At 37.5% G+C, this 27591-nt stretch overlaps 1 protein-coding gene across 1 annotated transcript in view; it reads left to right on the top strand.

Annotated features, from left to right (window-relative positions):
- The first annotated feature begins 278 nt into the window (after positions 1–278).
- LOC145782763 (patatin-like phospholipase domain-containing protein 6) overlaps positions 279–27591 on the top strand; it is a 35027-nt gene continuing 7714 nt past the window's right edge. The window contains exons 1-23 of the mRNA XM_082594525.1: positions 279–508; positions 1971–2039; positions 8706–8793; positions 9446–9537; positions 12291–12553; positions 14096–14264; positions 15193–15323; positions 16172–16319; positions 16779–16861; positions 17421–17568; positions 18051–18127; positions 18728–18812; positions 19198–19269; positions 19798–19908; positions 20356–20478; positions 21242–21507; positions 22068–22191; positions 22433–22531; positions 23359–23500; positions 23996–24194; positions 24732–24900; positions 25413–25595; positions 26073–26235. Coding sequence (XP_082450651.1) covers positions 1977–2039; positions 8706–8793; positions 9446–9537; positions 12291–12553; positions 14096–14264; positions 15193–15323; positions 16172–16319; positions 16779–16861; positions 17421–17568; positions 18051–18127; positions 18728–18812; positions 19198–19269; positions 19798–19908; positions 20356–20478; positions 21242–21507; positions 22068–22191; positions 22433–22531; positions 23359–23500; positions 23996–24194; positions 24732–24900; positions 25413–25595; positions 26073–26235 — 2998 coding nt within the window. The 5' untranslated portion in view covers positions 279–508; positions 1971–1976. The remainder of the gene's footprint in view (positions 509–1970; positions 2040–8705; positions 8794–9445; positions 9538–12290; positions 12554–14095; positions 14265–15192; positions 15324–16171; positions 16320–16778; positions 16862–17420; positions 17569–18050; positions 18128–18727; positions 18813–19197; positions 19270–19797; positions 19909–20355; positions 20479–21241; positions 21508–22067; positions 22192–22432; positions 22532–23358; positions 23501–23995; positions 24195–24731; positions 24901–25412; positions 25596–26072; positions 26236–27591) is intronic.

The following is a 27591-nucleotide window of genomic DNA, read 5'->3' as shown; positions in this document are numbered from 1 at the left end:
AATTAAATTAATTGCAATTAAAAAAGTTAATGTTAATTGCAGAGGCATTGCTTTAAACGTATCTATATCAAAACTAATCATAACCAACAAGGCAGAGATTTTAAAAGCTTTTTATAGGTGAAAACAGAACATCAATACTAAACAAATCACATATTCAAAAGAGTTTTAAAAAACAGGCACCCGATTAATAAATCGACAAGAAATTAAAAAAAATATCATTTGGCAACCTTTTTGTTTGCGAGGTTTCAGTTTGCTAAATGCTAAGTTTAAGAGGTTTGCTTTTGCTAGGACAGTGACACTAGGTTTGCTGCATTTAAAGTCGGCCCTCTCGAGGCATTCGGAATTCGGATCGCGTCATAATGTTGTACACCATGATATAATGTTAGCACTTTTTTCATTGAGCTTGACAGATATGCAATCCAAAGATTAAATCAATATACCGTAATTTTAAAGTTGACCCACCACAAAAGGAAAGTGGACAAATTACACACAAAGATTCTAAAATCAGGTAAGAAATTGCGCCATTGGCCGTTTCAGTTTTTGTTTGTATGTTCTCACTATGAAGCTATTAAAACAGAATACAACTTAGTTCATTGCATACCTTAGTTGAGTAGTTTATAGCTCTGATTTCTGAAGCTTTTTCACTTTACTCTCTTTGTTTTTATGATTACAGTAGTGCAACTTTTATATTAAGCAACTTTTGTAGTAGCCTATTGCATGCAGAACGGCTTGCAAATTTTTTTTATTTTTTAGGTTTCAGAACCACAGTTTTGAGTAGCATGTAAGGCTGCAAATTTAAACTACCGTATTTATCCGTGTATAAGTCGCATTCGTGTATAAGTCGCACCCCAAAATTTGGCTCAAATATTGGTACAAAATTTTTTTAGCAAATTTTATTAAAAAACAACAATCAAAATTTTAAAAGCCTTCAAACTCGTTTTCATCTTCACTGATGCCAAATAGTTTGTCCCATTGTTCTTGGGGCTCGCAATGCGACACTCACAATCCTCGCACGGAAAATACAAATGCTTAATAGCAGCGCTATTGCGCGATCTGTAGCATTTGTTTGTCAGAAGTTCAGAACCTTGTGTATAAGTCACACCCTCCCTCGTGTATAAGTCGCACCCCAACCTTTTTGGGCAAGATGTGGTGCAAAATTTTGCGACTTATACACGGATAAATACGGTATATACTTTATTGAATTCTTATCGACAGATAATTGATCGAAACTTGATGAGATTGAATTGCGTAATCCAACAACAATACATAAAATAAAAAATAACTACATAAATTCAAACGCTTTCGGCAAACTTTCTGCCCTCGCCAGGAAAAAAATTTATACCAGGGCAGAAAGTTTGCAAAAACGTTTAAATTTATGCAGTTACCTTTTACGGTATTTTATGTATATTTTTTTGAATTATGCAATTTAATTCCATAAAGTTGCTATAGGCTTATCAATTATCTGTCTATGGTATTCAAAAATTATTTCTCTGGCAAAGCTATTATTATACTATTCTATTTATTGAAGTCTGATTTTGAATTTTTTTAGTTTGATTTTTTGCTTTTAATCTTTCCCTACATTTCAGTTTGTTAATTTTATATTGTTTTCAACTTTCATATAATTTAACAAAGTGTAGAAAATAGAAAACTAAAATGCAAAAGCAACAAAAATCTTAGTATTATTGGCTTAACTTAATTTTTATTTGTGCCATTACTGGTACCAGCACTATTTTTTTTGCTTTAGCCTACAAGTTTAAACACGTCTTCATTCCTTTTTTTTAATTCATAATCAGATACCTTGAATAATCTTCTTTTTTTTCGTATAAGTGTGAACAGAAATTTTCATTTTTGACCTCGAGTGCTAATTTGTAGCTTTTACAGTGAACTTCTACCATTAGGTTTTGAAATGCTCCTGTTTCACAAAGGTTTTATATACAAAATTTCTAGTTCAGTAGTTATTTGTTTTTCAGCCAAGAATGAATGACCTTCTTGATTTAAATTTCTGGTTGCCAAGTTCTTGGAGCATGGAAAATTCTTCGGTAAATAGATTTATTTTATTGGTGTTTCGTGAGTTAAAAGTACTTAATTTTGTTGTAAAATATTTAACAAACATGGAGATGAGAGATTTCTGTGCCATGGTATAAACACTTATATGCTGTCATCAAAAAAACACTAAAAATACACCATGAAAACAAAACCCTGCTGTAAACAGTTGTCTTGTCACTTTATATCTTGTGTGCATTTATGATAAATATGGAATAGCGTGCAAAGTGCAACCTTGCAGTTGGAAGACAATACAAAGAAGTGTCGAGGCTAAATGCAGCATCAGTAATGTTATTTTATTTCCATTACAACTCATCGGAATACTAGGTTTCAGGTTCATTTTTTTTTGTGTTTTAAAATGTGAGAGTGAGTATTTGTTTAATCCAGTGGTTCTCAAACTTTTTTTTGTTGCGACGCCTCTGGAAAAGTTTTCTGGACTTGCGACGCACCAGCAAATAAAAGTTAATCAGGAAACTTATTATTAAAGTTTTGTTTGTTGATACAACAACAAAAAGCAATGCATATTATTTAATGTGACGTGTGGGCTTGTTTGTTTTTACAAAGTTCATTAAATCTTGGGAGAATTTTTGAAATTGCCACCCGCATTTTTCTTTCAGTGTTTATTGGTGGTCGAAATTTGCTTTTTATCACAGCCAAGGCAGAAAATCCTGCTTCACATAAATATGACGTGACATATGGGATAATAATTCGTAGTGCTTTCTTCACCAAAGCTGGATAATCGCCATTCATTGAAATCCAGAAATTTGCCAGATTTCCTGAATTAAACATCCTTTTCAGGGAATTGTCACAAGAAAGGTCAATGTAGGCTTCTTTTTCTTGTGCAGTAAAAGACAGTGGAGTAGGTTGGACGAAAGGATCACGAATCCATACGTAGTTTGATAAATTTTTCGGGAAGTAGGCTATTTTGCAAATTTCGACTTGAGCTTGGACAAATGTTGCCCAAATATGCTTCACAAATTTGAAGGCAGCGTCATACTTTTCTTTTCAAGCAAATTGGACAAGAAAGTAAAGTATCGAGAGCTTCCAGACAGGTTTGCTATATCTTCCTTCCACAATAGCAGCTTTTTAACAAATGCGGCAATTTTATCTGAAATGTCATTTTTATTCGGTCCTTGCATAGAAATGTTCAGTTTGGCGAAGATATCACACAAGTAAAGTAAGCTAATTTCAATAAGAAATTGTTCTGAGCTAAACAATCTGCAAGTGGATTATTTTCTTGCTGCAAAAAAGCCTGAAGTTCATCCACCAATTCGTAGAAGCGTTCAAAGAATTTTCTAAGCGAAAGCCACTTGGATGAAAATTAAAAGAGCAAACTCCGATGAGCTGCATTTATTTCTCCACAAAGTTTTTTGAAAACTCTTGACTTCAGTGGGCGTGTTTTAATGAAGTTAACAATTTTGATGACAACTGAAACTGCTAATCAAAGGATTAACCTCATCTTTATAAGATAAACTGAATTCAGCTACGAAACGAAACTCTTCTGCGACGCCCTTGGAAAATTGAAACGACGCACCAGGGCGTCGCGACGCACAGTTTGAGAACCACTGGTTTAATCGATTCTATTTCAGCAAAATTTATTCACAGTATTTTGTTTCTCGGTAGCCGAGTGTAGCAATGATTTACAGTATCTTTTGTCGCATTTGCAATGAATGTGAAGCAAACAGGTTATAGGCTAGGCAAATCAATATCTGTTGAAAGTAAAACTCAACAAAAATAAAAATTACAGTTCGGAGTTTAGCAGCTACTTCTAAAGCTAACAAAGTGCCCTTTTTACATTCATTTAACATCTGCCAAATTTTTATGCAATTAAAACGTTTCATTATACTTATGTTACTATTGTGCTATGCAAATGGGAGATCTTTCTAGAAAGCATTATTTGTTGCCGAATATATATAGTACATTTTATCATGATTGACAAAGTCAGTTGAACAGTACCCTACATGTGACTCATCATAGATTCTTCAATAGAGAAACTAGTAGAATTTCAGGCTATTGTTGTCAGAATATACTTTAAAACAACTAATTTCCTGAATCAAACAGATTCGATTTATTAACATTAGTCACACAAAAGTCAAAAGTGAAAACACAAAAGTGTGAAACTTTTGTGTTTTCACTTTTGAAACACAAAAGTGTGAAAAAGAAAACACAAAAGTCAAAACACAAAAATTGTTTTGCTTACTTTGGCCCTAAGAGTTGTAACCTACTTAGGTGATGAATATAGACCACTGGTTCTCAATCTTTTGTTTGGCACGCCTCCCTTTAACAATGATTACATGTTGTGCGCCTCCCTCCTGTCTTAAACAACTATAACACCATAGTAATTTTGTCTTTGTTTATCACTGTACATATTAGTGAGTAGCCTAGGCCTACTTGAAATTGATTTTAAGCAACTACATTTTTTATGCAATGTTTACCTCCAAAAGCTCTTGATTTCTTTTATGATTATGAACAGTAGGGCTACACTGCTCTAGGGAGAAATTTCCACAGCCCTTCTTAGGGCTATGGCCTACTGAATTGAACATTATGTCACATTTCAACTCTTGTTCTTGGTGAACGTGATTGTTGTGGAGTTAGTTGCCTGCTTAGTGCTTGTATAGCCTTTAGTTGTGCCTAATGTATTCTCTTGAAGACTTCACTGTTTTTTGTTGATTTACATTTTTTTTTGTCCAAGCAGCTTTACATTGAACCAAACCAGATCTTTCTTTGAAATATTAAAACCAAACAGTATAGATTTCTCGGCCAAGTAATAAGAAAGCAAAAACTGGAGCATACCTGGTAAAAATTTTGGAAAGCGGGCACCTGGCCAAAGACAAACTTATCTGAAACAATCGACAAGGCAGAAACAATCATTCATCATCATCATTTTGTTCCTTCCTCGTATGGAGGGTTGGATACAATGCGCAATTGTTCTCGACCATGAGCTGTGCGTACTGCACATTCATAAGTTAATTTTGTCCATTTTGTGATGTTTGTTGTCCAAATCATTCTAGGTCTGCCTTTACTTCTTTTACCGTTTATCTTCCCTTCTATTAATGATCTTTGTAATGAATTTTGCCTTATTGTGTGTCCGAAATACTTCAATTTTCTTTTGACTGTTTGTAAGAGCATTTTGCTTGAATTGAATTTGGAGAGTACTTCATCGTTAGTGATCTTTTGTTTCCATGAAATTTTTAAAAATTGCCTGTATGTCCAGAGCTCGAAGGCATCGATCCGTTTCTCCATTTTTTGTGACATTGTCCAAGTTTCGGAATTGTATAATAGGGTCGACCAGATATAGCATTTTAATATCCTGAGACGAGTTGATAAATTTAAACGTTGATTGGTTAAAATATTTTTCATTTTTCCAAATGTAGTTCTTGCAATTTCTATCCGTCTAAGAATTTCATGGTCACACCTCCCATCTTCAGTTATTAAATGACCAAGATATGAAAAAGATTTTACTTTTTGTGTAATTTCGTTGTCAATTATTTGTCGTTGTCAAAACAATCATTCATACAACGTATATTATATATAGTATCATATACTATAGTAGGAATATTTGGTCTAATTATTCATCCGAGGCCTGGTTCAGGCAAGACAGTTGAAGAAGAAGCCTTATTTTAGATATAAAATGCAACATAAAGTGGTTTATTTAGTCAAATTTTTGTTAGATCAATAAAGTCAATTTTCTGGATTTTTAAGACAATAAAAACGTGCCCTAGTGATGACTAATGTGATTAAAACTGACATGTTATGTTATGAGCATAGTTTTTAAAATTTGAAGCTTGTTAGTACAGCAGGCCTTAAAACTCGTGTTTTTTTCCGGCAGCCATCGTGGCCTACCTAGAGCTCCTTCTCGGCGGCCAAATCTGCGTGCTTGGAGGCCAAAATACAATAATGATAGCACAAGTAAATAGCATTAAACTTGCAACAATGCCAAAATGATCACTTAGTGTTATTGAAGTCTCGGCGTCCTGCTTTAGAATCGTTGTACCACGCAATAACTGCTTTATCGGGATTGTAATCCGGTATTGCGGGACCATCTAACGACCCTAAATTGTTTCAACTGCATACCTCCTTTCATAAAACTTGACCATTTATACTATTATGATGTCACCATTTAGGGTGTGAACTGTGAAGTCACTAACCCACAGCGGAAACATTTCTCAACTCTGAAGACATGTGTTTTCCCCTCGGATGTCAACTAACCTTCCCAGACAACAAAATCCGTCATTTTTACATTGATTCTACGTTTGCAGTAGTTAAATCGGTAAAAATGACGAATTTTGTTGTCTAGGTAGTTCTCCTTTTTAACAACGATTCAATGTCCGACAACATTGAATCAACATAAAAAGACAACGTTGCCAGCCAATGTAATTTAGATATTTTCCATACAATAGCAAATGTTTCCGCACAATACAACAGTGGTGATTATGACGTGCTGACCTAGTTTTCAAACACTTTTTGATACTAGATATTTTCGACAGTTAATCCACGATCTTTCTATGGCAAAATTAAATAATTAGCTGAAGAAACCGGCGGCCAAATTGGCCGACTGAGGAGGCAGCACCGGCGGTCATTCAAGCACTCCTTAGCGGCCATGGCCGCCGGCTGCTTTAAGGCTTGGTACAGTAATATAAGCTGGTTTCAAGCATCTATTTTGCAACATTTTCAAACACCGAATTAAAGTGCTGAATAAAAACTTATCAGCAGTGAATCATCAGCGATTCACTTTTCGTCGGAATGGCCCGTTTCGGCGAGTCCGATTCGGCGAGCCCAATTCGGCGAGAGCCCTTTTCGGCGAGTTCCCTATTCGGCGATTTTTGAAATTTTTTTTTTAATTATCGGCTACCGTAGCCTAATTATCATTGCCGTTTTAGGGTAAGGGGTTGGGGGTAGAGGTTAGGGATTGGGGTGAGGTGTTGGGGTTAGGGTCTTATTTTAACGTTTAGCGTCGTTAAAACGATGTAAAAGCAGCAATGATAATTAGGCTACGGTACCCAATAATTTTTTAAAAAATTTCAAAAAATTGCCGAAAGGGGCTCTCGCCGAATCGGACTAGCCGAATTAGACTCGCTAAATCGGACTCGCCGAATAGTAGCAGACCCACTTTTCGTACCCCACAGAATGCAATGTGCTGGTACAAAGAACTGAGAAGCTCTTGTTGTTGCGGTTGCTGCAATTTAGACACAACAATTAACTGCTACCAATACGCTGTCTGTATATTACACAGACGGTAACACTTTCCCTGATTAGACATGTGGAGAGTTGCCATCGCCATTTGTGGTAGCTATTTTTATAATGGTAAACACAATTGGAATTTTATAAAAAAAAAAAAAAAACTAGTAAAGCTGTTGCTGTAAACCGTAGCATTAGCAAGACCTTGTCCTTGAGTGATCATATCAAGTGATCACGTCTTTCCTGGAAACAAGCAAAGGTAAACAAACGTACGGTTGCTTGTGTTTGATTTAGTGTAGACCTTGTTCAACTTTCATTTGCTATTAGCATCTGCACTTAACTGCCATCATGCGCTGAACCCAATAAAGCTGATTAGTTTATAGCCAGCCGGATTTCCTTGTGTGTAATTCAGCTACAGAAAGTCCAGTAAATTAGAAATTTACCAGACAACCTGTTGATCTATATGTGACTCAGCCTCAGTGCATGATGCGATGAATTATGACATTGCCAATTTACGCGGTGACCAAATTATTGTGTATGGTGCTGTCATTGTTTATATGCCATTCCAAAGGAACACTCTAATAAGCAGATAGACAAACCACTGTTGAATACATGTGTTGATAGGTTGGGACCAGAAAGACAAAAGACAGTGTTTGGTGTTTTAACCCAGTTGAGAGTTGTAGATTGCTGAAAAGGCTTAAATCAAGATAAAGAGGACCTTAATGCTTGAAAAGAGTTATTCATTTATGGCATTGTGTATTTTAGTTTTTATTTAAAACCATGCTTGGTAATATTGGTGTTATTACTAACACTGAAATTTAGTTACCATGATATTAATATACTAAGCATAAAGTTGCTTTCGGCCGAAACAATACAATTATACAATAAAGCGAGGTAGCAGGCTATACTAGTATTTCAATTGTGGTGCCATTACTGTCATATGCACATTGCACATTAAAAGTTATTCTTTCAGGCAGTGTGTAATATACAGAAAACTAAAATTTTATTGACATCTAAATGATCTAAGCCATAGAAGTTACCTTTTGAAGTTTGTTTAATGTTTTAAAAATGAAGGTTTTCGGATGTATTAAAAGGGTCATTTAAGTGAGGAACACTGTATTCATCAGTCCCAAGTTAATTTATGCCTCTGTGAAGTTTTGGTAAAGCCTTAGTTCAATAATGATCTTATGAAGGTTTTCGGATGTATTAAAAGGGTCATTTAAGTGAGGAACACTGTATTCATCAGTCCCAAGTTAATTTATGCCTCTGTGAAGTTTTGGTAAAGCCTTAGTTCAATAATGATCTTATTTGGACGTATTTGTGGAAAATATACTTTGAAGCTACGGTATTTTGAAATGTATTTTTAGATGTAATCGTACGCAATGCAGTTAAACCACCTTTTCTGGTTATGGAGTTTGTTTATACTAATATTTGTGGCCTTCGTCTTCCGTTTAACTCTCTTTATCGCTGTTTCCCAACCTCAGGCTTTTGTATGGATGGTCACTCTGATCACTCTCTTTGTCATATTCCTTTCCATCGTGTACATGATCAAGGCTAGAGTACGGGTCACAGGTATGATCACAAACCACACACCTACTTTATGTATTTATTTACACGATGTTTATACGTTTAACGTTTATCGAACGTAGTATAGCGTTTTTTAAACGTTATTTTGTTGTTGGAAGTAGTTGATTTAAATCCGGCTTAGTTTATGTTGTACCGTAGATTGCCAATCACTTGATTGCTATAGCAGCACAACAATAGAAGTATATACGTGGGTGTCAAATTGCAGTCTATCTCAGGTTTCCTGCTCAGTGTGACTTGCGCAGGTTGTACAAAAGCACAGTTTATGGAAAGTTTTCTTCTAACAAAGACTTCCCTCCGCTATTTTCATTAATGTTTGTATTATATATTTGCAACTTGCCAGGCTTAAAAAATTGTTCCCATTTAAACTGTTTAATATAAAGAATTAAAAAAAAATTATGAAAATAACACTCCATCCCAACCAACAAACCAATCCTTTTTTATATTGATTTAACGCATAAATTCCATTGATTCGACGCTTATAGACATAATTCCTTATAAACAAAAACTAATTTGCTGGCTGAGATTCGGCACCATGTAGTTGCGGGATCAAAGGTCACATGCAAAAATCTTCGTAATCGTTTTACCGCTGATCACATGATTTTGTACTTTTGCGTCCAGGAGATTATTTTTGTTGCAGTTGTATCTATCCCTGAGGTTCACCACAACCGCAAATATCGCTTCCGCAAACGTGAAAAGGTCGAATTCTATGCAAGGAAAGTTCTTCGAAAGGTGACTTGTTCTTTTTTTAAGCCGTCATTGAAAGTTTCATTGGAGTGTTTGAAGTTTTTTTATGCTGAAGTTACGCCGTTTTATTGCTAACGCTGCATTGATATAGTGATACCAAATGATGCTGACTGAATAGTGAATATTGTGCTGAGAATTTTAAGTTTCTTTTGTATCATGAATGCAGTTGTTGCATTGCCTTTATTAACTTTGAAGCTAGACTGGCTTCATGACAAATGTGGCACAAATTTTCGTTTGTTGAAATATTGCAGACATTACGAATATCTGCTACAAATTTCGGTGTGAAAATTTCAGTATTTTTTTACATTAGTTGGCATCTGCAGGCGAACATTGAATGTACATTAGAGTTGAACCTGATTTCAGGCTAATGTCAACCAGTGACGTTCGGTGGCTTAAACCGTTGGGAAAGCAACTTGGAAATATGCTGCAGCAAGGTAGTAGGCACGAAGAGCGTAACCGTCGGGCGAAGCCGAGGGCGTGTTGCCGAAGGCAACACTTCCAGCTGGGGGGCGTCCCCCAGAAATTTTTGAAAAACACTTCCAATTTGGTGCGCTCTGAGAGCATTTCCAAAACAAATCAAAAATAAAAATCTGTCAAATTGTGCTTCGCCTGTCGTGATCATACATCCATTTAATGTTTAGAAGTCATGAACAATCTTAATTTTAACGTTGCAGGACCAAAATCCAGTGTTAGACATGGAATAATAGTTGTCTAAATATTTAATTCGTCATGAATGTTCATTCTGAGATATTCAGTTAGGCCTACACTACAAAAACTAACACTTAGGCCTAAACATTACAACCGCAAGCAATTTGTACAAAAAGTTGGATAAGTTTGCCTCCTGCGTATAGAAGCTTAACGAACTAAATATTGCATCCACACCTGAACGTTCATTGGCGAAGTAACGTTATATCAACGCTGTAAAAAGGGCAAAGGCATGACTATGAAATCTAGTAGGCTAAAGCAGTGGTTCTTAACCGCCGGTCCTCGGACCAGTGCTGGTCCGTGTAATTTTTTTGCCGGTCCGCAAAAGATCTTACTTTCTGCAAAGCTTATTTTAATGTGGAGTCATTAGCATATTGTAAACTTGTGATAGCACTGTGAAACATGCCCAGCTGTAAAACTGACATATCTCCACGTAAAATTGTTTGATAATAAAGGTGAACTTTTTGATGACCTAATTCTGTGCCGTTGATAATGTTTTTGTGACAAATTGCATAATAGTTTTCAAGAAGTTTTGAAAAATTTCAAAGTCGTTGGAGACGAAAATTTGGAATTAGATAAGTTTGAAGTTCCGGGATAAAGTCAGGCCTGCAAGGGAAATTTGCCAGAACCGGAGTTTGAGAAAGCAAAGATCTTGTTTTTCAAAGAATGGAATGAAGACAAGCCGATTTGCTATGGAAAATGCTGGTGAAATGGAGTGGTGAAAAAAGTAAAAAGAGGTGCTGAGCGTTGTGAGTCAACAATTGAAAGAGTTGGCTAACAATTTTAACGATTCATTTCGTGTAACATGAAGATCCTCGACATGGAAACTTTTGGATAAACAATCCATGCATCGATGATGTCAACACATGCGACCTTAATCTTCATGAAAAAGAAAGTCTGATTGAATTACAATATGTTATGCTTCTACTTTGCAGTCCAGATTCGAAAAACATCATCGTCACACTTCTGGTTATCTCTTGCAAACGAATTCGTGCCTAACTTTCAAAACAATCGATTTGATGGTAATTGTTTCAACCAGCTATTTAGAAACGACAGTTCTTTTTCATGTCTGGCATTTACAAAGCAATGAAATCGCCTGGATGCCGAAACAGAGCTACGTGTTTTAGAAACTTCTTTGATATCTCGTTTTCCTGACATAGGCTACTGGCAGCGTAACAGTAGCAAATTTCCCACTGACATTGATTTTGTATGGAAATGGATGGACATTTTTCTGTTTAGTTGATTTGATTGCCGTTTTATTCTAATTTTCGTCCTGAATACAAATCATATGCTAAAACCTTGCATTATGGTGCGCAACGACAACTTTAATTAACAAAAGGTTACAAATATTCATTCTATTCACTACGATCTTTGGTTGCCGGTCCGCGAACATTTTTTAAAAATTTTGCCGGTCCCCCACTGTTAAAAGGTTAAGAACCACTGGGCTAAAGTACATGGCGAGGAGACATCAAAAAACAGCAACAGTCTTTTCGGCATTATGATGCTGTGCTGTGTACCGTGACGAGAGACCATTCTGACGAGTTAATCTAGCGAATGTACGCATTGACGTCACTGGGAAAGCAACTCTAACCATAACACATCTGATTGGCTAAGCAGCTGGTGACGTTTTGCAAAACGAGTGAGGATTGGATAAAACGAAGGCGTTTTTTGACATTTTTGAACCTGGGGAAAGCAACTTTGATAGTTGCTTCCCTGGAGCTTCACTGGTTGTTTCTGACAGGAGAATTTGCGTTAATTGGCATTTATAGGCAAGACATGCGGTTTGGTGAGGACTTAGACTACTCACAAGCGTTCCGAGTAATTCTAGTCACGAATACAGTAACTTTCAAGTTAAAATAGACGTGATAAAAATAATAAGAAATTAAACCTAGAATTCAGTCATTATATTTTGCATAGTTTTCGCTCAGGTAAGCACTGCTTTCCTTGCTTTCCCTCACCGATCGTCACTGATGTCAACTTATCAAAAGCTGCTTGTATTTGCGTTTGCTTACAAGGAAGATTTGTGGTTTCAGGGAAAAGATACTGCATCTAAACTCCAGCGGCAAGTCTCCCTCATCAAGCAAGGTGTTTCCGTTCCAGAGTACAGCCGCTCCGGGAGGAGGCTGCAGAAACGAGAGAGGATGATGATTTTAGCAAAGAAGGTCTTCAGTAGGAAGAAGAAGCCTTCGTTGCTGAAGAAGAAGGAGCTCCCATCTCAAGTGTTGGAAGCTGATATCATCGAGGAAGGGATACAATCTCTTCCCGACGAAGTTCTGTATTTACTTCAAAGCGTCAAGTGAGTCACTTACTCTTTTCAATTACGACAAGATGCTCAGGAAGTATACACTTTCGTGGTTACTTGCTTGTTCGGATAGTTAAAATTTAAAAACTTTTTTTTAGTTGTCATATTTTTAATCGTTTTTTTACTTTTTTTTTTTGTTTTTTTATCCGTTTTATTTGTTTGATTTTTTTCGTTTTTTTACTATTTCCAATCGTTTCATACATTTTTTCAAGTAACAACTGTTTTCATTTTTCATAACAAAAAACTGCAAAATAAAGTGCTGAATTATAGCTGCTGAATAACTTATTGTAAATTAGTTTGCTGCTGTTTTGACTACAGTAAGTTCTGTAAGTGTAGTCGCATGCTCAGTAAATGGTACCAATGAACCACCCAACTTCAAGTGCTACCAATGATGACGATGAGGACTGTTCGGTCCCAGTGGTGACCATGTTAACAGTCAACCTTTTTTGTTACTTGTCTCAATTTCTTTTATTTGTTTGTTTATTTCTTTCATTCCATATAACCTATTATGATGAGTATTATTTGGAGTATTATAATGTTCCCACCGATGCAAGTTGACAACAAAAAGTAGAGAGTACCACACTAAATTGGTAACTTCAAGTTATTCAAATTTAATAAACTTGAATTTGCCAATTTTAGTGTGATACACTTTATTTTTTTTATATAATTGTTTTATCACACTACGCATCCTTTTCGAACATTGGTAAAGCCAAAAGAAGATTTTAATGAAAAGTTTGGTGGTAAAATTGTATTTTGGTTTACATCTTATTGATGGGAGGGAGGAAGGAAGTTTTCTTAGAAAGGCACTAGATCTAAAGGTGGATGGGAAGAGGAAACGCGGTCGTCCAAGAAGAACGTGGAAACAAGTGAAGGATGAATTTTAAAAAGTTGGACTGAAGGAGGAAGATGCAAGGGACAGGGTGAAATGGAGAAAAGGGATTAAAACAATTGCTGCGCGGAAACAATCGGCCACCCCCACTAGTGGGGAACAAACCGACGATGGATTATCATGATGATGATGATGATGTCTAGATTATTTCAAAACCAATATTTCAGAAAAGCAAAGTACAAATTTTTGTTTTAACATTTAAATTTTGGACAGCTTGTTGGTGAAAAACAAAAAACAATTTAAAAAACAAAACAAAAAACAACTTGCATCTCTACTTGCTTATCGTTCTGCTTTCAAATTTCACAGCCTCCTAAAATTGTTTTTCTGGAACGGTTCAGTTGGTAAATGTGCAATCCATAGCACGTTTGCACGTGACTTTCAAAATAGCGTCCCCGGTTAATAACGCTCTTTCCCACGGTTCATTAGTTCTTAATTGATCACAAGATGAGATAATATACGACAGCATCTGCTAACAAGTTCACCACGAATATAATTTTCCTGCATTGTCAATCACAGACTTGTTGTTTTGTTAGTGCTCTGTCATTTGACAGATTGAAAGCTTTTTGCAATATCTTCTGTTGGTATTTTTGTAGCTTCCACGTTTTGCATTTCTATTTAATTTTTTTTGTTCAATAACTTATGTTCAGGGTTTTTGGCCATTTTGAGAAGGGCGTGTTCCTTCAACTGTGCAAACACATGGAGACCCTTCACTTAAATTTTGGTGATTATCTTTTCAACGTTGGTGAAGCGGACAAATGGCTTTACGTAGTGCAAGAGGGTCAAGTCGATCTCTACATTGTTCAAGACGGAATTGAGGTGTGGATAACGAGTGTTGCCAGTTCAATGCGATGTTATGTTCTCAACCAGAGCTCGCAAGCAAAGAAGAAAAGTATTTTAGATTAAGAGATTATGCAATTATTACGAAAGTGTTGCCATATTTCATGAAAAACTACGCAAATTCAAGAAATTTATCTCAACTTAGACATTCTTTCGCCAACAACTGCTATTTTTGATATCTTGCACTATGTTTATAATAATCTGACTGGGTGTACTACGTGTGATTTCATATTGCTGTTGTAGTTGATTGAGGATCAATTCATAAAAAACACGATACATCTTGAATCTTTTTGACCAGATCTTATGCCGCATAAAATATGATGCATCATGGCCACCTGGAGATGCGGTCTGATTTGTCACATTTTGCAGATTTTGATTACAGCTACTGCTAGTGCTTGACTGACATTTTTTGAGATGTTTTTACTTTTTGCGGTTTCCTAATGACAAAAAACTTTTTTGTTGCCTTGGGGAAGCAGAAGCAAATGAGAAAAAGTAAGTTGAAAAACGCAAAATCAGACTGTTATTGAAAATTAACAGTCAGACTAAAATTTACAAAATCAATTTTTCTTTGTTTTTCAACATGTGAGGATGTTAAAACCTATTGTGTCATCTGGGGAAAAGAATAAAGAAAGCGTAAAAATCTAAGTTTTAGAAAAAATTATTTAAACGTTCGCCCAAAGTTAGAAAAACCTGGAAATTTCTGCAAAATGTGACAAATCAGGCCGTATCTTTAGGTGGCCATGGATGCATGAAGAACTATTAATTATAACCTTGTGTAACTACTAACTATCTTACCGTTTGGTCAAGCTTTAAGATTTTGTACTTAAACTCGCCGCAGCCAAGTTATTTTCTGTCCAGGAAAAATTTACTTCAGCACTGTTAATCTATTTTTTCTGAATCTTTTTAGGCAAAACTTAGCGAAATCTCGGTAGGGGAAAGCCTTCATAGCTTGTTGAGCATTTTGGACGTTCTCACAGGCCACCCTGCCCCTTACAAAACTGTTTTCGCGCAAGCTGTGAAGAAATCTATTGTGATCAGGTACGAACTGTATCTTCTTTTTCTGAGCACAGAGTTTTCAACATGTTTGAGTTTTTCGGTTTATTTAGATTATGCAGCGTATTTGAAATAACGTGTTCACATTGCGATTATTTTGTGGGGAAATATTGGCGCTTACGCATCAATTCCTGATTGCCGCACGTACTGTGGTTTTAAACTATTTATAATAATCATAGATTTATTTGTGAGGTGTATTGTGGCTCCACCCACGTAATCTTACCCAGACAGCAAACCAACCGCTTTTTACATTTATTCAACGTCCGCTGATGTTAAATCAATGCAAAAAGTGGTTGGTTTGCTGTCTGGGTAACGACCTTTGTACAAAAGACAAAACGATGATGGTGTTTTGTTGACTGATATGATATGTTTGAAAAATTCTTTATGATATTTTCTAGCTCACTCTTTTTTGAGTTGTTCGAAAAAAGTTTGTTTTTCGATTTATTTTACAAAAGATTGCCAAAGTGCTTCACTCTCACTTAGAATACAATCTGAACCTCTGAAGAAAAAAAGTTCTTGACCACCGCACATCTACATTGCACGTGGAATGGCGTTTCTGCCAGCATGTCAAAAATTACTTCTTGTGTGCATACTGAGAAGTATTGCTAGTGGCAGGAATCAGTTACTTTTTTAGTGGGGTCAGTTACTTTTTCTACCAATACCTAGAGTCCTTTGAAACAGGAAATAACAAGTCCTGAAATGCTTCACTGACGTTACGCCCACCATAACCACTCACATTCTTAGAGCAACTGCATTTAATTTCATGATGCGCTTTGCAACAAAACTGCTCAGCGACTTATGAACATTCTTTCACAACGAACATCCATTCTCAGGTTACCAGCAGAAGCATTCAGTGAAGCGTTTCGAAACCGCAAGGAGTCGCTAGTGCAAATTGTTCAAGTGATAATGACAAGGTTGCAACGCGTCACTTTTCTTGCCTTGCACAACTACCTCGGACTTTCTCAGGAATTACTTAAACCTGTAAGCATGTTAAAGGAATTAAGTTGCTTTTGCGACAGCAGTTGATGCAATCATAACCTCTTTCTTGCAAAGATAATTGTGAAATCGTATTCAAATTATTTAACTAGCTCGTACCTTTCGACAGTTTGTTTTCAATTTTCTTAAAATTTGATTTTGAAAACGCAGATTTATTTTTGTACAGTATTACGTGGTTGAAATATCGTGCGAATTATTGGATGTGCCAGAAATGTTTACATATATACTGTATTAAAAACTCTACAACGTTTTTGATGAGTCTTGTATCGTACTTGATGTAATCACAAACTATTAACTCAAAAATAAAATTATACGTTCTATATATCGTAATCACACGCTATCCTTGCTTGGCTTAATTTTTGATTTCGTTAAGGAAAGCCAGGCAGCTTTATGTTTCAAATCTGTGTCATCTTATTAAACTTTCCTTTTCTTTGCCATCCGCAGAATGACGATGATGCTAAAGATAAGCTCAAGATTCGAAAGCAATCCTCCAGCCAAGCTCTCTTCACTTTGCTTGAGAAACACAAGTAAGAGCAACGAATGATTGCAGATACATTTTGAATGTCAGCTTTCTTCGGTCAGTGGGAGCTTTTGTAGCTTTTCATCAAGTAATTCTATTATTAAAGTGATGATGTTTTTAGCATTCTTTTTTGTCGTATTCAGGTCCATGCCCAGTGGCTGGACGGTAAAGTGAACGAAGGAAAAAAGGCAATTGTGTCCGTGACCTGCAAACGCCTCATTAAGTGTCTGCCCAAGAACACGGCCGTATGCTCGTCCTGTATCGACCCGGCGTCCTTTCCATCGTCCTACAAAGGCTTACATCACCCGACTGTAGTTTTCTTGATACTTTTGAAATTGTTTTGCATCAATCATTTCGGTGCATGAAAAGATTAGTATTTCACTTTTTAGATGCATATTTTATCAAAATTTCAGCCATCATAAAAATGATATTACGTGTTTGCACAGATTAATTATTATCAGCGAAATTTACAAGCGTGCATAAAGCGTATCGACCTCTGAGACGTAAAAGATCAGTTGCTGCAGTATAGCCTGCCTTGTTTTCTTAAAGCCGTCATCATCTTACAGATTTTCTTCGTCTACGTTAGAAGAGCAGCTTGGTATAAACACGTTAGATCATTTGCCAGTCATGCAATCGAACTCGGTCAAGTCTCTTCCGTGTGAAACGCCACCTGCTGGTCACCGGACAATGTCGTTGCCCATCTCAACCGTAGAAGTAAGTTAGAATGTCGGCGTAGTTCACTGTCCAGTCAAGGTCCCTAATACGATAGGGCGATTTCGGAAAATGTTTTTCAAATTGCCACCTTGGTGTGTCATCTCGCAACAGTCTGGTCAATGCACCACATTAAAGTTGTGAGTTGTGACTACGTTTTATAATTCGTGTATCGATTGGTTTGCCGAAAAGACAATCTGTCATATATTTCTTCAACTAAGACAGGACTTCTAATAATTCTAAAGTTATTTACTCTCCAATTATTTTGGTATCAGAATTATATTGGCAAACGTCATGCTTTTTTATACAAAACTATCTCCCACAGGATCAATGTATATCTCTTTTGGGAACTTTCTTTTCTCATATATTATGCATCTGCGGTAAATAGGCTCGATTATTCTATTTAACTCCTATAAATCTCACAAGAGGTTTTTAATGCTCTGTATACGTGCGATAAATTTAACAAAATATTGTACCGTTTACAGTCGCCTAGCAAAGTGAAGCAATTACGTTTCACCGAGGTGGATACCGTTGTAGACGAGGGAGACAACGTGTTTCACAGGTGCGCGACTCTGTGTATTGTACGGTACCCGGACATTTTGCCGAAAGGACTAAATGCCGATTGGACAAATTGCCGAAATTATACAAATGTATTATCATAACGTAATAACACATAATCTTTCGGCAAAATGTCCATTCGGCAAAATGTTCGCGCACGGTATTATTGCACTACAAGTAAGGAAGATCACAATCTGCAATGTGTTGAAATTCCTCGGTATGGTCTGGTCTGAAGTCTAATCAAAAGCAGAAGCGAAGACCGTGACCACTGGGCTTGTTTCCAGTTAGAAAATTTTGTTATTCCAGCTCACAAATCCCTTTTGCATTGATTTAACGTCTTCTGACGATGTGTAGACTGTAGTAGAAGACAAAGTTTGCGAGCTGGGATTAGCTCGTACTCGCACTAGCAGTGGACCACTGGTGGCGTTTATTCGTATCTTGCCTTTGTGAAGTGACAACTGACAATAGAATTACAGAATGACGCGGAAAGTGTTTAAATGGCTTTCTTGCTTCACTGCGTAGGCTCTTAGGGTTCAGAAAGAAAATGTCTTGATTTTTCTTCCAGAAATTAATGTCATCTAACAGAAAATATAATCTTTTCCAGGCAATCGAGTTTCCCGCTGAACCAGCGCCAATTTTTGAAAGAAAACATCAGGAAAGCACAAACAATTGCATCTGCCGACAGCTTGGTAATCTCATGTGATTTTTGTGAAAAACATTACTTCGAATGTCGTTACATGGTTTTTCATCAACGTTGTGGTACATATTGAGTCACAATTTCACGTCACTTCGCGTAAATTTATCATTGAGAGCAAGAGATGTACTTGTGCGTACCTATTCAGTCTGCCAACGAAATGCTTCAGTGTTGTAGTTGAACAAACTAGACAGCAAAATCCGTCATTTTTACATTGATTTAACGTCTGCAGACGTCAAATCAATGTAAAGATGACGCATTTTTGCTGCCTGATACTAACTCGTGATAAATGAACAGGAATGTATTCACTGGCAGTGTGATGCCTGCTTTGGTCTTTAATTTTTCTCGACTGAAATTTCACAATTACTTTTCCTGCGCAGACGAGCGTGGACAGTTGCGATATTAATGATTCCATTTCCTCACAAGAAGGCAGCGATAGACAATTTTCCCAGGTTAGTCTCACAATTCAATTTCTTTACACCTTTCCAACGTTAAACAACATTACTTTTTGACGTGGTGCAAAAAGCTGAATATGCAGTTTTACGACTTTTCATTCTTAATCGTCCTTCCTATAATCGGCTCCGATACTTTTACCATTCTGCCTTTGGTAACTATTTCTGTTTACAACCAATAATTTCTTGTATGTCGTTGTACACCGATATACTAGTTTGTTGGAGTGTAATTTTAGCAATTTCTTTTACTTCGCTTCAAAGTAAAACTTGAAAAGTCGCACCGTTTTATTGAAAGTCGAAACAGAGATAATCTGAAATTTTACACATTCTGATTTACCACCGTTGAGCCATATCGACTTTGAACCTCAGACTTTGATCCACACAGGAAAGTTGCGTTTTTTGCACCGCTTTACTGTTGGCTGACTTTGACAAGATGTAAGTGCTCTTGGAAACTTGAGTTAAGTTGTTGATCGTTGTTCAATCAATCAAAATGTCGAAATGACGTAAATTTTTAACATTCTCGCGCAGATGTACAGGCTTAACGAGCCTGAAGTGCTAGAATTGGTCACCCAAGATTTGGCTCACATCTTCGGTATTGACAATAGTGAAATGCTACAAGAAAATATTTGTTTGTTTAAGGTATGTTGCTACTATTTTATACTAAGCGCGAAAATCGGTCTATTTTCACATCAATTCAACATTTGCAAACTTTGAATCGGTGTAAAGAAAGACTGATTTGCCGCCCAAATACTTGCAGAAATTCAAGGACTAGATTTAAGTTTTTTTTTAAGGATTTTGTGGAACGAACTAGCGCTTATTATCGAACAAGCTTCTCTGTAAATTGAGAATACACAAAATCGATCACTAGCGTTTAATCTTTATTTTTTGGTCTTTTCGACATATAAGTTGTGAAGTTGTGGCATACTCATCTACAGTATATTGTGCTTATTAGTGTACTGTAGGGGTCAGAGTTTTTTCATCAATTTCACTTGCTGTGAACGTAAGATCGAGTGTGTTCGTATATGGGAGAAGTTTTGAGGAAATGTAATTTCCTAGATAAAACAACCGGTTCAATCTTGTGTTCAGGTGCGTAGAGACGTTCAATTGGTAAAAGAAGGCGATCAAGATGTGTCACTGTACTTTGTTGTGACTGGTCTTCTTAAAGTTACCCAGACCCTACCAGAAGTGGGCTATGAGGAACAGAGAGAGGTTTGTAAACGGATAACTTTTGTTAATAGCTGTTTTTAGTCTGTGAAATCTAGTTTTGTAAATCAGTAGTACTGATGGATAGAAAACAATCCTTGTCTGTTGTGCAGTATGACTACTTGAAACTTTCGTTTATGCAAAAACCGGTTTTAAATCGACTTTTCTGTACAATTTTTCCTTCTAATAAGACTTCCCGCCCAATCGGGCCATTTATTTTTTCCCCATTGCGGTCCGATTGAGCATGGGTCCCCCTTACTCTCTCCCTCACTATTTTTTGGAGAAAAAGAAGTTGTCTGGAGTTAAAGTATTTCTAAAGTCAAAGCGATTTGGTCTCACAACGGAACAGAAAGCTATGCTAGACTACAACAGCCGTCGTCGAATTAATTGCTTCTTCCGTTCGCTTTCGTTTAAAACGAAAAGAAATTTCTTAATAACTTCAAAACTTTTCATGCATTGTCAATGACAAAATAAACAAATTTTAGACAAACAGAATATTGTCAAAATAGTTTAGATTCATTCTGCTTTTGTTGTATTCAGGCTTACTCCCGGTGGTTTAAGATTTAGATTAAATGGACGGGAACACAAAGAAGCCGATTTTCGTGCCCACCTTCAGACATGCCTTTAAGTGTCCTGCCAAAGACACAGCCGCATGCTCTTGAGTGGTGTCGAACCTGTGCCCTTGCGATTGCCGTTCCAGGGCCCTCACCACTTGGCTATGCAACCGACCTCTGTTCACTTTCCACAGTTCTCACAAGTTTTTCTGCAGGTTCTTCTATTCAAGGCAAAGCCGGGTATGATCACAGGCCAGCTTGCAGTGCTCACGGGTGAACATTCCTTCTTTGGGGTGACTGCCGCGTCCGATTCTGTGGTGGCCTGCATAGCCCGGCACAAGTTTTACAAAATGATGCAAAAGTATCCACACGTAGTGCTCAACACAGCCCACACTGTGATGGAGAGGGTGAGCCCGTTTGTTCGTCAGATCGATTTCGCTTTGGACTGGTTGGTCGTCGAAGCTGGAAAGCCTCTGTACAAGTCAGCGACTTAAAAAAATTATTTTAGCTTTACCTCCATTGCATGACAATTTAATGCAAACCACTGTGGTTTTATGATAAGTTTTGAGACTTTGTAATATTTTCTATCGTTCAGAATAACGTTTGTATGGATCCCATACATAAGTAAGGATATAGTTCATGCATAACCAGCAGTTGTTACTAAGAACGTAACAAGGCTTTATTTTATTTTTATTTATTTATTTACATCAGACTCAAGATGGTCCATATTGCAGGATATGAGAGGTTCAAAGCCATTATTGGGATTTAACGTCTGTTTTTCATCCAATTTGAGAACTTTGATTCAAATTTCACTATGTAGCTAATTTTGCGCTAAGTGCTCTTTTACCTTCCAAACATGTTTTACGATCGCATAGCTTACACCTACGCCGTGGGCGTGGCGAAACGAACGTCTTCGAAATCTTGAACAGTTTTTATTTTTAAAAAGAAAAACCCATTTTGCTGGCGTTTTTTTACACCGCGATATTATATGTACTTTTCCCGAGCAGGCTTTGCAACTAAACTGGACCGTCTCAATTGCAGGCAGAACACGTCGAGCGATTGCATGTACATCGTTTTGCACGGCCGTTTGAGGTCTGTCTGTACCAAGCCTGATGGCAGAAAGGAACTGGTTGCTGAGTTTGGTAAAGGCGAAATCGTCGGCATGGTAAGAAGGCTCACTAATGATGCGCTTTCGTTACTGACTTATTGCAGAAAGTGGGTTTAAAATATTATCACAGCTTGATTAGCTAATTAAAGCAATCTAATATCCAAATTGCCAGCCTTAATCATACAATGCTCCGTTCTAATCTGACGGCTTGCTCTGTAATTTCCCAACTAGTTACATAGAAACAGCTGAAAAACACCACGTTAACGTGTCTGCATGTTTTGCCACCTTTGTTGTGCAGAACGAAGCTTTGCGAGGCATCGCACGTCCCACATCCTTACACGCTGTACGAGATACAGAGCTGGCTAAAATACCCGAAGGTTTAATCAAGCACATCAGGGTGAGCTAGAAACGTATTATAAGGTTGATATTGCTCAATTTTGTATTATTTAGAGTGCATGTCAACATTTTTGTCTGTTTTAAGATTTATTAGTGGTGAAGGTTTAACTTGTGTGGTTGCAAAAAGCACAAGCGAAGTTTTATCTCCACCTTAAAGCATGCCACTTCCGTCAAGAAATACAAGGTTTGAATGAGCGTTTGGTAGGCTACGTCTGAGCCTTTGGTTAGTCGGTCGGAGGCTGTTACCATTGCAACCCAAGCCGCTATGGCCGTTACCAGTTGGCCACGCCTCTGCCACTCAGATACAAAGTCACTTACGTATTCGCTCTGACGTTTTACTAATAACAATCGAACATTTATCCCTTGGGTTTCCTGAAGCCTAGTTTGTTTAAAGTTAGTAGTTACTGTATATTGCAATTATTGCATACAAACATTGGGTTCTTTCACGTCTTAACTTTATAATTCCTGCTTTCGAAAGAAACTTTTTCAATCCATAGACACAAAGTTTGCCGATCGACCAAGCACAGGCGACGTGTTTTGCGATTGCGAATATTTCTATTCAAAATGATTGTGATCATTTCGTCTCATCGTGATTGAGATCGCGTTTCTGCATTAATTTTGTCGTCAGAGCCGACACATCAATAAACTACCTTTCCACACTCGAACAACTGTTCGCGCACCATTTAAATTAAGGGTTTGCCACGAATGCCACGTCTTATATTTATTGGGGAAGCAGCGTATCGCTTATTATGGTTGCTTTATATTTTTCCATTAACGACCAAAAATGCAATATGGAATATTTAAAAAAGACTACCATTCCGTATCTAGTCGAACCATCCGAGCGTCGTGTCCCGCCTTGTCTCTCTGATGTCAGACAAGCTCCTTGTCAACCTGCTCTCACAGAAGCGACAGCCCACCTTGAACCAAACCATCGACTTCCATACCCACACCCATCACGTGCCAGAAGAAAGTAAGTTCACTGCCTGTAGGGAACGCTTTCGAAGTGAAAAACAGGGTTTTATTGAGACAGATGAAATCTAGCAACAAAATGGCTGGGACGCCTGGTCAATCCAGCCAAAGGTAAAGAGCCCAAGATGTAGAATGTAGATACTAAACTCATGTTCAGCAAACGTTTCGAAAGCTAAACTGTTTACATCTTCACTGCTATTCAATTAATATTAGTTAATATGATAAATTAGCCGATTTTAATCAATTTAGTGACACTGAAGATGAAAACAGTTTAGTTTTCGAAACGTTTGGTGAGCATGAGTTTGGTAACTACATCTTGGGCTATTCACTTTTGATTGGATAAAGTTATTTTAGAAACAATCGGGTATTTCACTTGGTCTGTCACTTTGGTCAACACGAAAGATGTGTGACCTCATGATGTGGTTCAAATATCATGATTTTACGTTGATTCAATGTTATTTTGTGCATCATACCAATCCCAATGCATAATTTCCAGCGAAACTTGCCTACGGGAACGTATCGAACCACCTCGCCAACCTGTCCACTGTCGCCATCCTCCCTGCCACTTCCGACGTCCCCCTGGACAAGTTCTCCATGGAACTCCATCACGCACTCACCCACATCTGCGGGAACGGGGTGCTGAGGCTACACAGCAAGTTCGTCAAGAAACGACTTGGCAACAACGCGTTAGACAGGTGGGTGGTAAGAATTGGCTCTTGCAAACGTACGTTTGACGGGTTGTTCCGTATTTTTGATGTTGTGCATCGGTTTTACGTTTTACGAAAACTTGTTATTCTGTATTTAGTCTAGCTTTGCGAGAGCAGTAATTTCGCTATAAAATTAGCACTGCCCTGTTAAGTCTAAAAAAATCAATTTCCAGCTTTGTCTTAAGAAGCTTCCTCACAGGTTTCAGATTTTGTTTAAACTTTTAAAAAGTATGAAAATTTTTTTTTTCTTTGTGTAGATCAATTATTTTCAATGTAGAATTGTGGATGTTATTGTAAAATCAGTTATTTTCGTTACTTGAGAAGGGCTAACTTGAGTATGGCCGAAAACGTTCGTGGTTTATAGTTTTATGTTCATAATAATAATAATGTTAGTTTTTATAAAGCGCTGTATCCATCGCATAATGCGTTGCTCCTCAGCGCTTTACAAAGCAGACATGTTCACTCTAATATATTATGTTAAATGCCGTGTGGTGGCCGTGTTCAGTTGGTGCTCTTCCATTTCAGTGTCCACGATTACCGGCTCTCTAACTGGCTCGCCCATCATGAGGACATGCACCATATCGTCTTGTACCAAACCGACGTGCGCATGTCTCCCTGGACCCAGCGTTGCATACGACAGGCCGACGCCATCTTGATTGTGGCGCTCGGCGATAGCGAGCCTTCTGTAGGAGAGGTTTGTGATGTCGTAGATTTTCACCGGTCGCAAAATTGAAAGAAACTTTGAAGAGATTAAAAAGAAACTTAAACCACGTTACAACTGTTTTTTTGTTTGTCGTATCCAGGCTTACACCCGGTGGTTGAAGATTTAGATTAAGTGGACGGGAAAGCAAGGAAGCCAATCTTCGTATCTACCTTCAGGCATAACTATAAGTGTCTTACCAAAGACACAGCCGCATGCTCTTGAGCGGTGTCGAACCGGCGCCCTTTCGATTGCCGTTCCAGGGCTTTTACCACTCAGCTATGCAACAGACAAATTAACAGACGTAACTGTTAAAAGAGCTGAAACGATATCATCTCTAAACAAGCGCTGGAAAAGATATTTTTAGAAGAAAAAAAAGAAAAAAGGGGGCGTTAGTGGAAACTGTGCGTTTCATTATTTCAAACAATTTTTTCCAAGAAAGCTCTGGATCGACTTATTTCTATAAGGGTAGAAAATAGTGCTTAAAAACTTTCTATGCATTTCAGTTGGAATCGCAGCTAGAAGGGATGGCGGTGAGAGCGTTGAAGATGCTGGTTCTTCTCCACCGTCCCGGGGTGGTGCGACCCACCAGAACTGTCGATTGGTTGAACATGCGAGGCTGGTTGACTGACCACATGCACATTAAAGGAAGCAGAAGGCTTTTCGCCAGAACAAAGAAATCCAAAATGGTAACATTTGCTCGCAATTGTTGGAGCAAGAAAGTTGAGCGAGCAATCACTGTCCGTCTCAGACAGCAAATCATTCGTTTTTTACATTGATTTAACGTCTGCAGGCGTTGGATCAATGTAAAAAACAACTGATTTGCTGTCTGGGGTGTTCTTCGTTTTTCACAGTCTTCCACGAAAATGTCTTGTACAACCAGTACTCTGCCTACAATGAATAATCAACAAAAGGCGGTTTGCGCCGAAAATAACAGACACACGCGGTGGATAAAAAGCGATATAAAAATACACATTTTGTATAAATGTGTATTCCTACTGTATTCTTTGATGCAGCAGAGTTTAGTATTTAGTTGTCCAAACCTGTGAAAACAGCCTCCAGTCTTCTTTATCGCTTGCCCCCTCAATAATATTTTCCACACTCGCGATAAAGATACGATTGTTGTCATCCGTGTGCCTAATGGACTTGATGCTTTCTAATCCTAGGAAGAATATTGGGAGAAAGTAACTTCTAGGCCTGTCAACAAATTCAACGACTTTTCTCGACTCGCTCGCTTCCTGACCGGCACCACCATCGCTCTTGTACTTGGAGGTGGAGGAGCAAGAGGATTATCCCATACCGGAGTCATGCAATCGTTGATGACAGCAGGCAAGTGGCTTCTTTCCCACTAAAGCTTAACGACTTTCACTTGTGCATTGAACAAAGTGTGACTTTCACAGCAATCGCCGTGATGATCCTAACTCACCGGCTGCTACTCAAAGGGCTGTGTGATGTGGAGCAGATTAGTTAGTATTCAAAAGTCTACTGAACTAAAGTTAAACTAAAGTTTCTAACTTGTTTTAAACTAAAGTTTCTTTCTTGTGTTTTTGTAGCTATTTGATTTGTCTTTTTGCTTTCTAAAATCAACATAAAAGCTATGCATTTTGGGAAACATTTCTTAACCGGGGCCTACTGATGCGTTATGGAAGGTCGCCAGGTGCGCCGCCGGGAAATTAAAGAAATATTCAAATAAAATTTGTATTATTTTTAAAATTAGGGATAGAAAGTATGTGTTCTCGGAATCTGAGGCAATGAAATGAGTGGTTTAGCTTATTAAATGGTGCGATATCTTTTTGGTCAGAACCATGTTTTTTTCCGTGCGCGGACATTTTGCCGAAAGACATTTTGCCGAAACCCATTTTGCCGAAAGACATTTTGCCGAAAGGACATTATGCCGAAGGACATTTTGCCGAATGGACAAATTGCCGAAAGGACTAATTGCCGAACGGACTAATTGCCGAAAGGACTAATTGCCGAATGCACAAATTGCCGAAACAATTTGGAAAAAAATTACTTTGAATTGACACAAAGTCTCGTTACTATGCAAGCAGTGCTTTTGAAATAGAATTACTTTGCTACAGTTGTTTGCCTAAAAATTACTTTGAAGCAACACCAAGTCTCGTTACTATGCAAGCAGTGCCTTTGAACTGGTAATTATTTGAAGTGACACCAAGTCTCGTTACCATGCTAGCAGTGGCTTTGAAGTAGTAATTACTTTGCTACTGTTGTTTGCCTAAAAATTGCTTTATATACATTATACAGTCTCCACAGTTTTGGAGATCAGTATTAGACGTTTGCTTATATAACACTTCTGTCGGATACTTGCGCGCTGTCGCACATAATTTGTGAGTGAAATCTGTTTGTGAATGACTTTATGTGTTATTAAGTTATGATAATACATTATAATGCATTTGTATAATTTCGGCAATTTGTCCATTCGGCATTTAGTCCTTTCGGCAATTAGTCCTTTCGGCAAAATGTCCGGGTACCTTTTTTTCAATCAAAGGTTATGCAAATGTGCAGTGTGTTTTTATAATCTGGAATTATTATAATACAAAGGTTTATTTCTCATAAAAAGTTTTGCTTTTTTTTGCTGATCTCGTTGAACATACAGTACTTTAAAGATAATCCAAGCATGAGACCTATGTATGAAAAACTTGCAAGCAATTCAAGAGAAATACCGGT

This window comes from Aplidium turbinatum, chromosome 14 (genome assembly GCF_918807975.1).
Source record: "Aplidium turbinatum chromosome 14, kaAplTurb1.1, whole genome shotgun sequence".
NCBI classification, from domain to species: Eukaryota; Metazoa; Chordata; class Ascidiacea; order Aplousobranchia; family Polyclinidae; genus Aplidium; species Aplidium turbinatum.
This window is presented reverse-complemented; position numbering and strand designations above follow the sequence as displayed.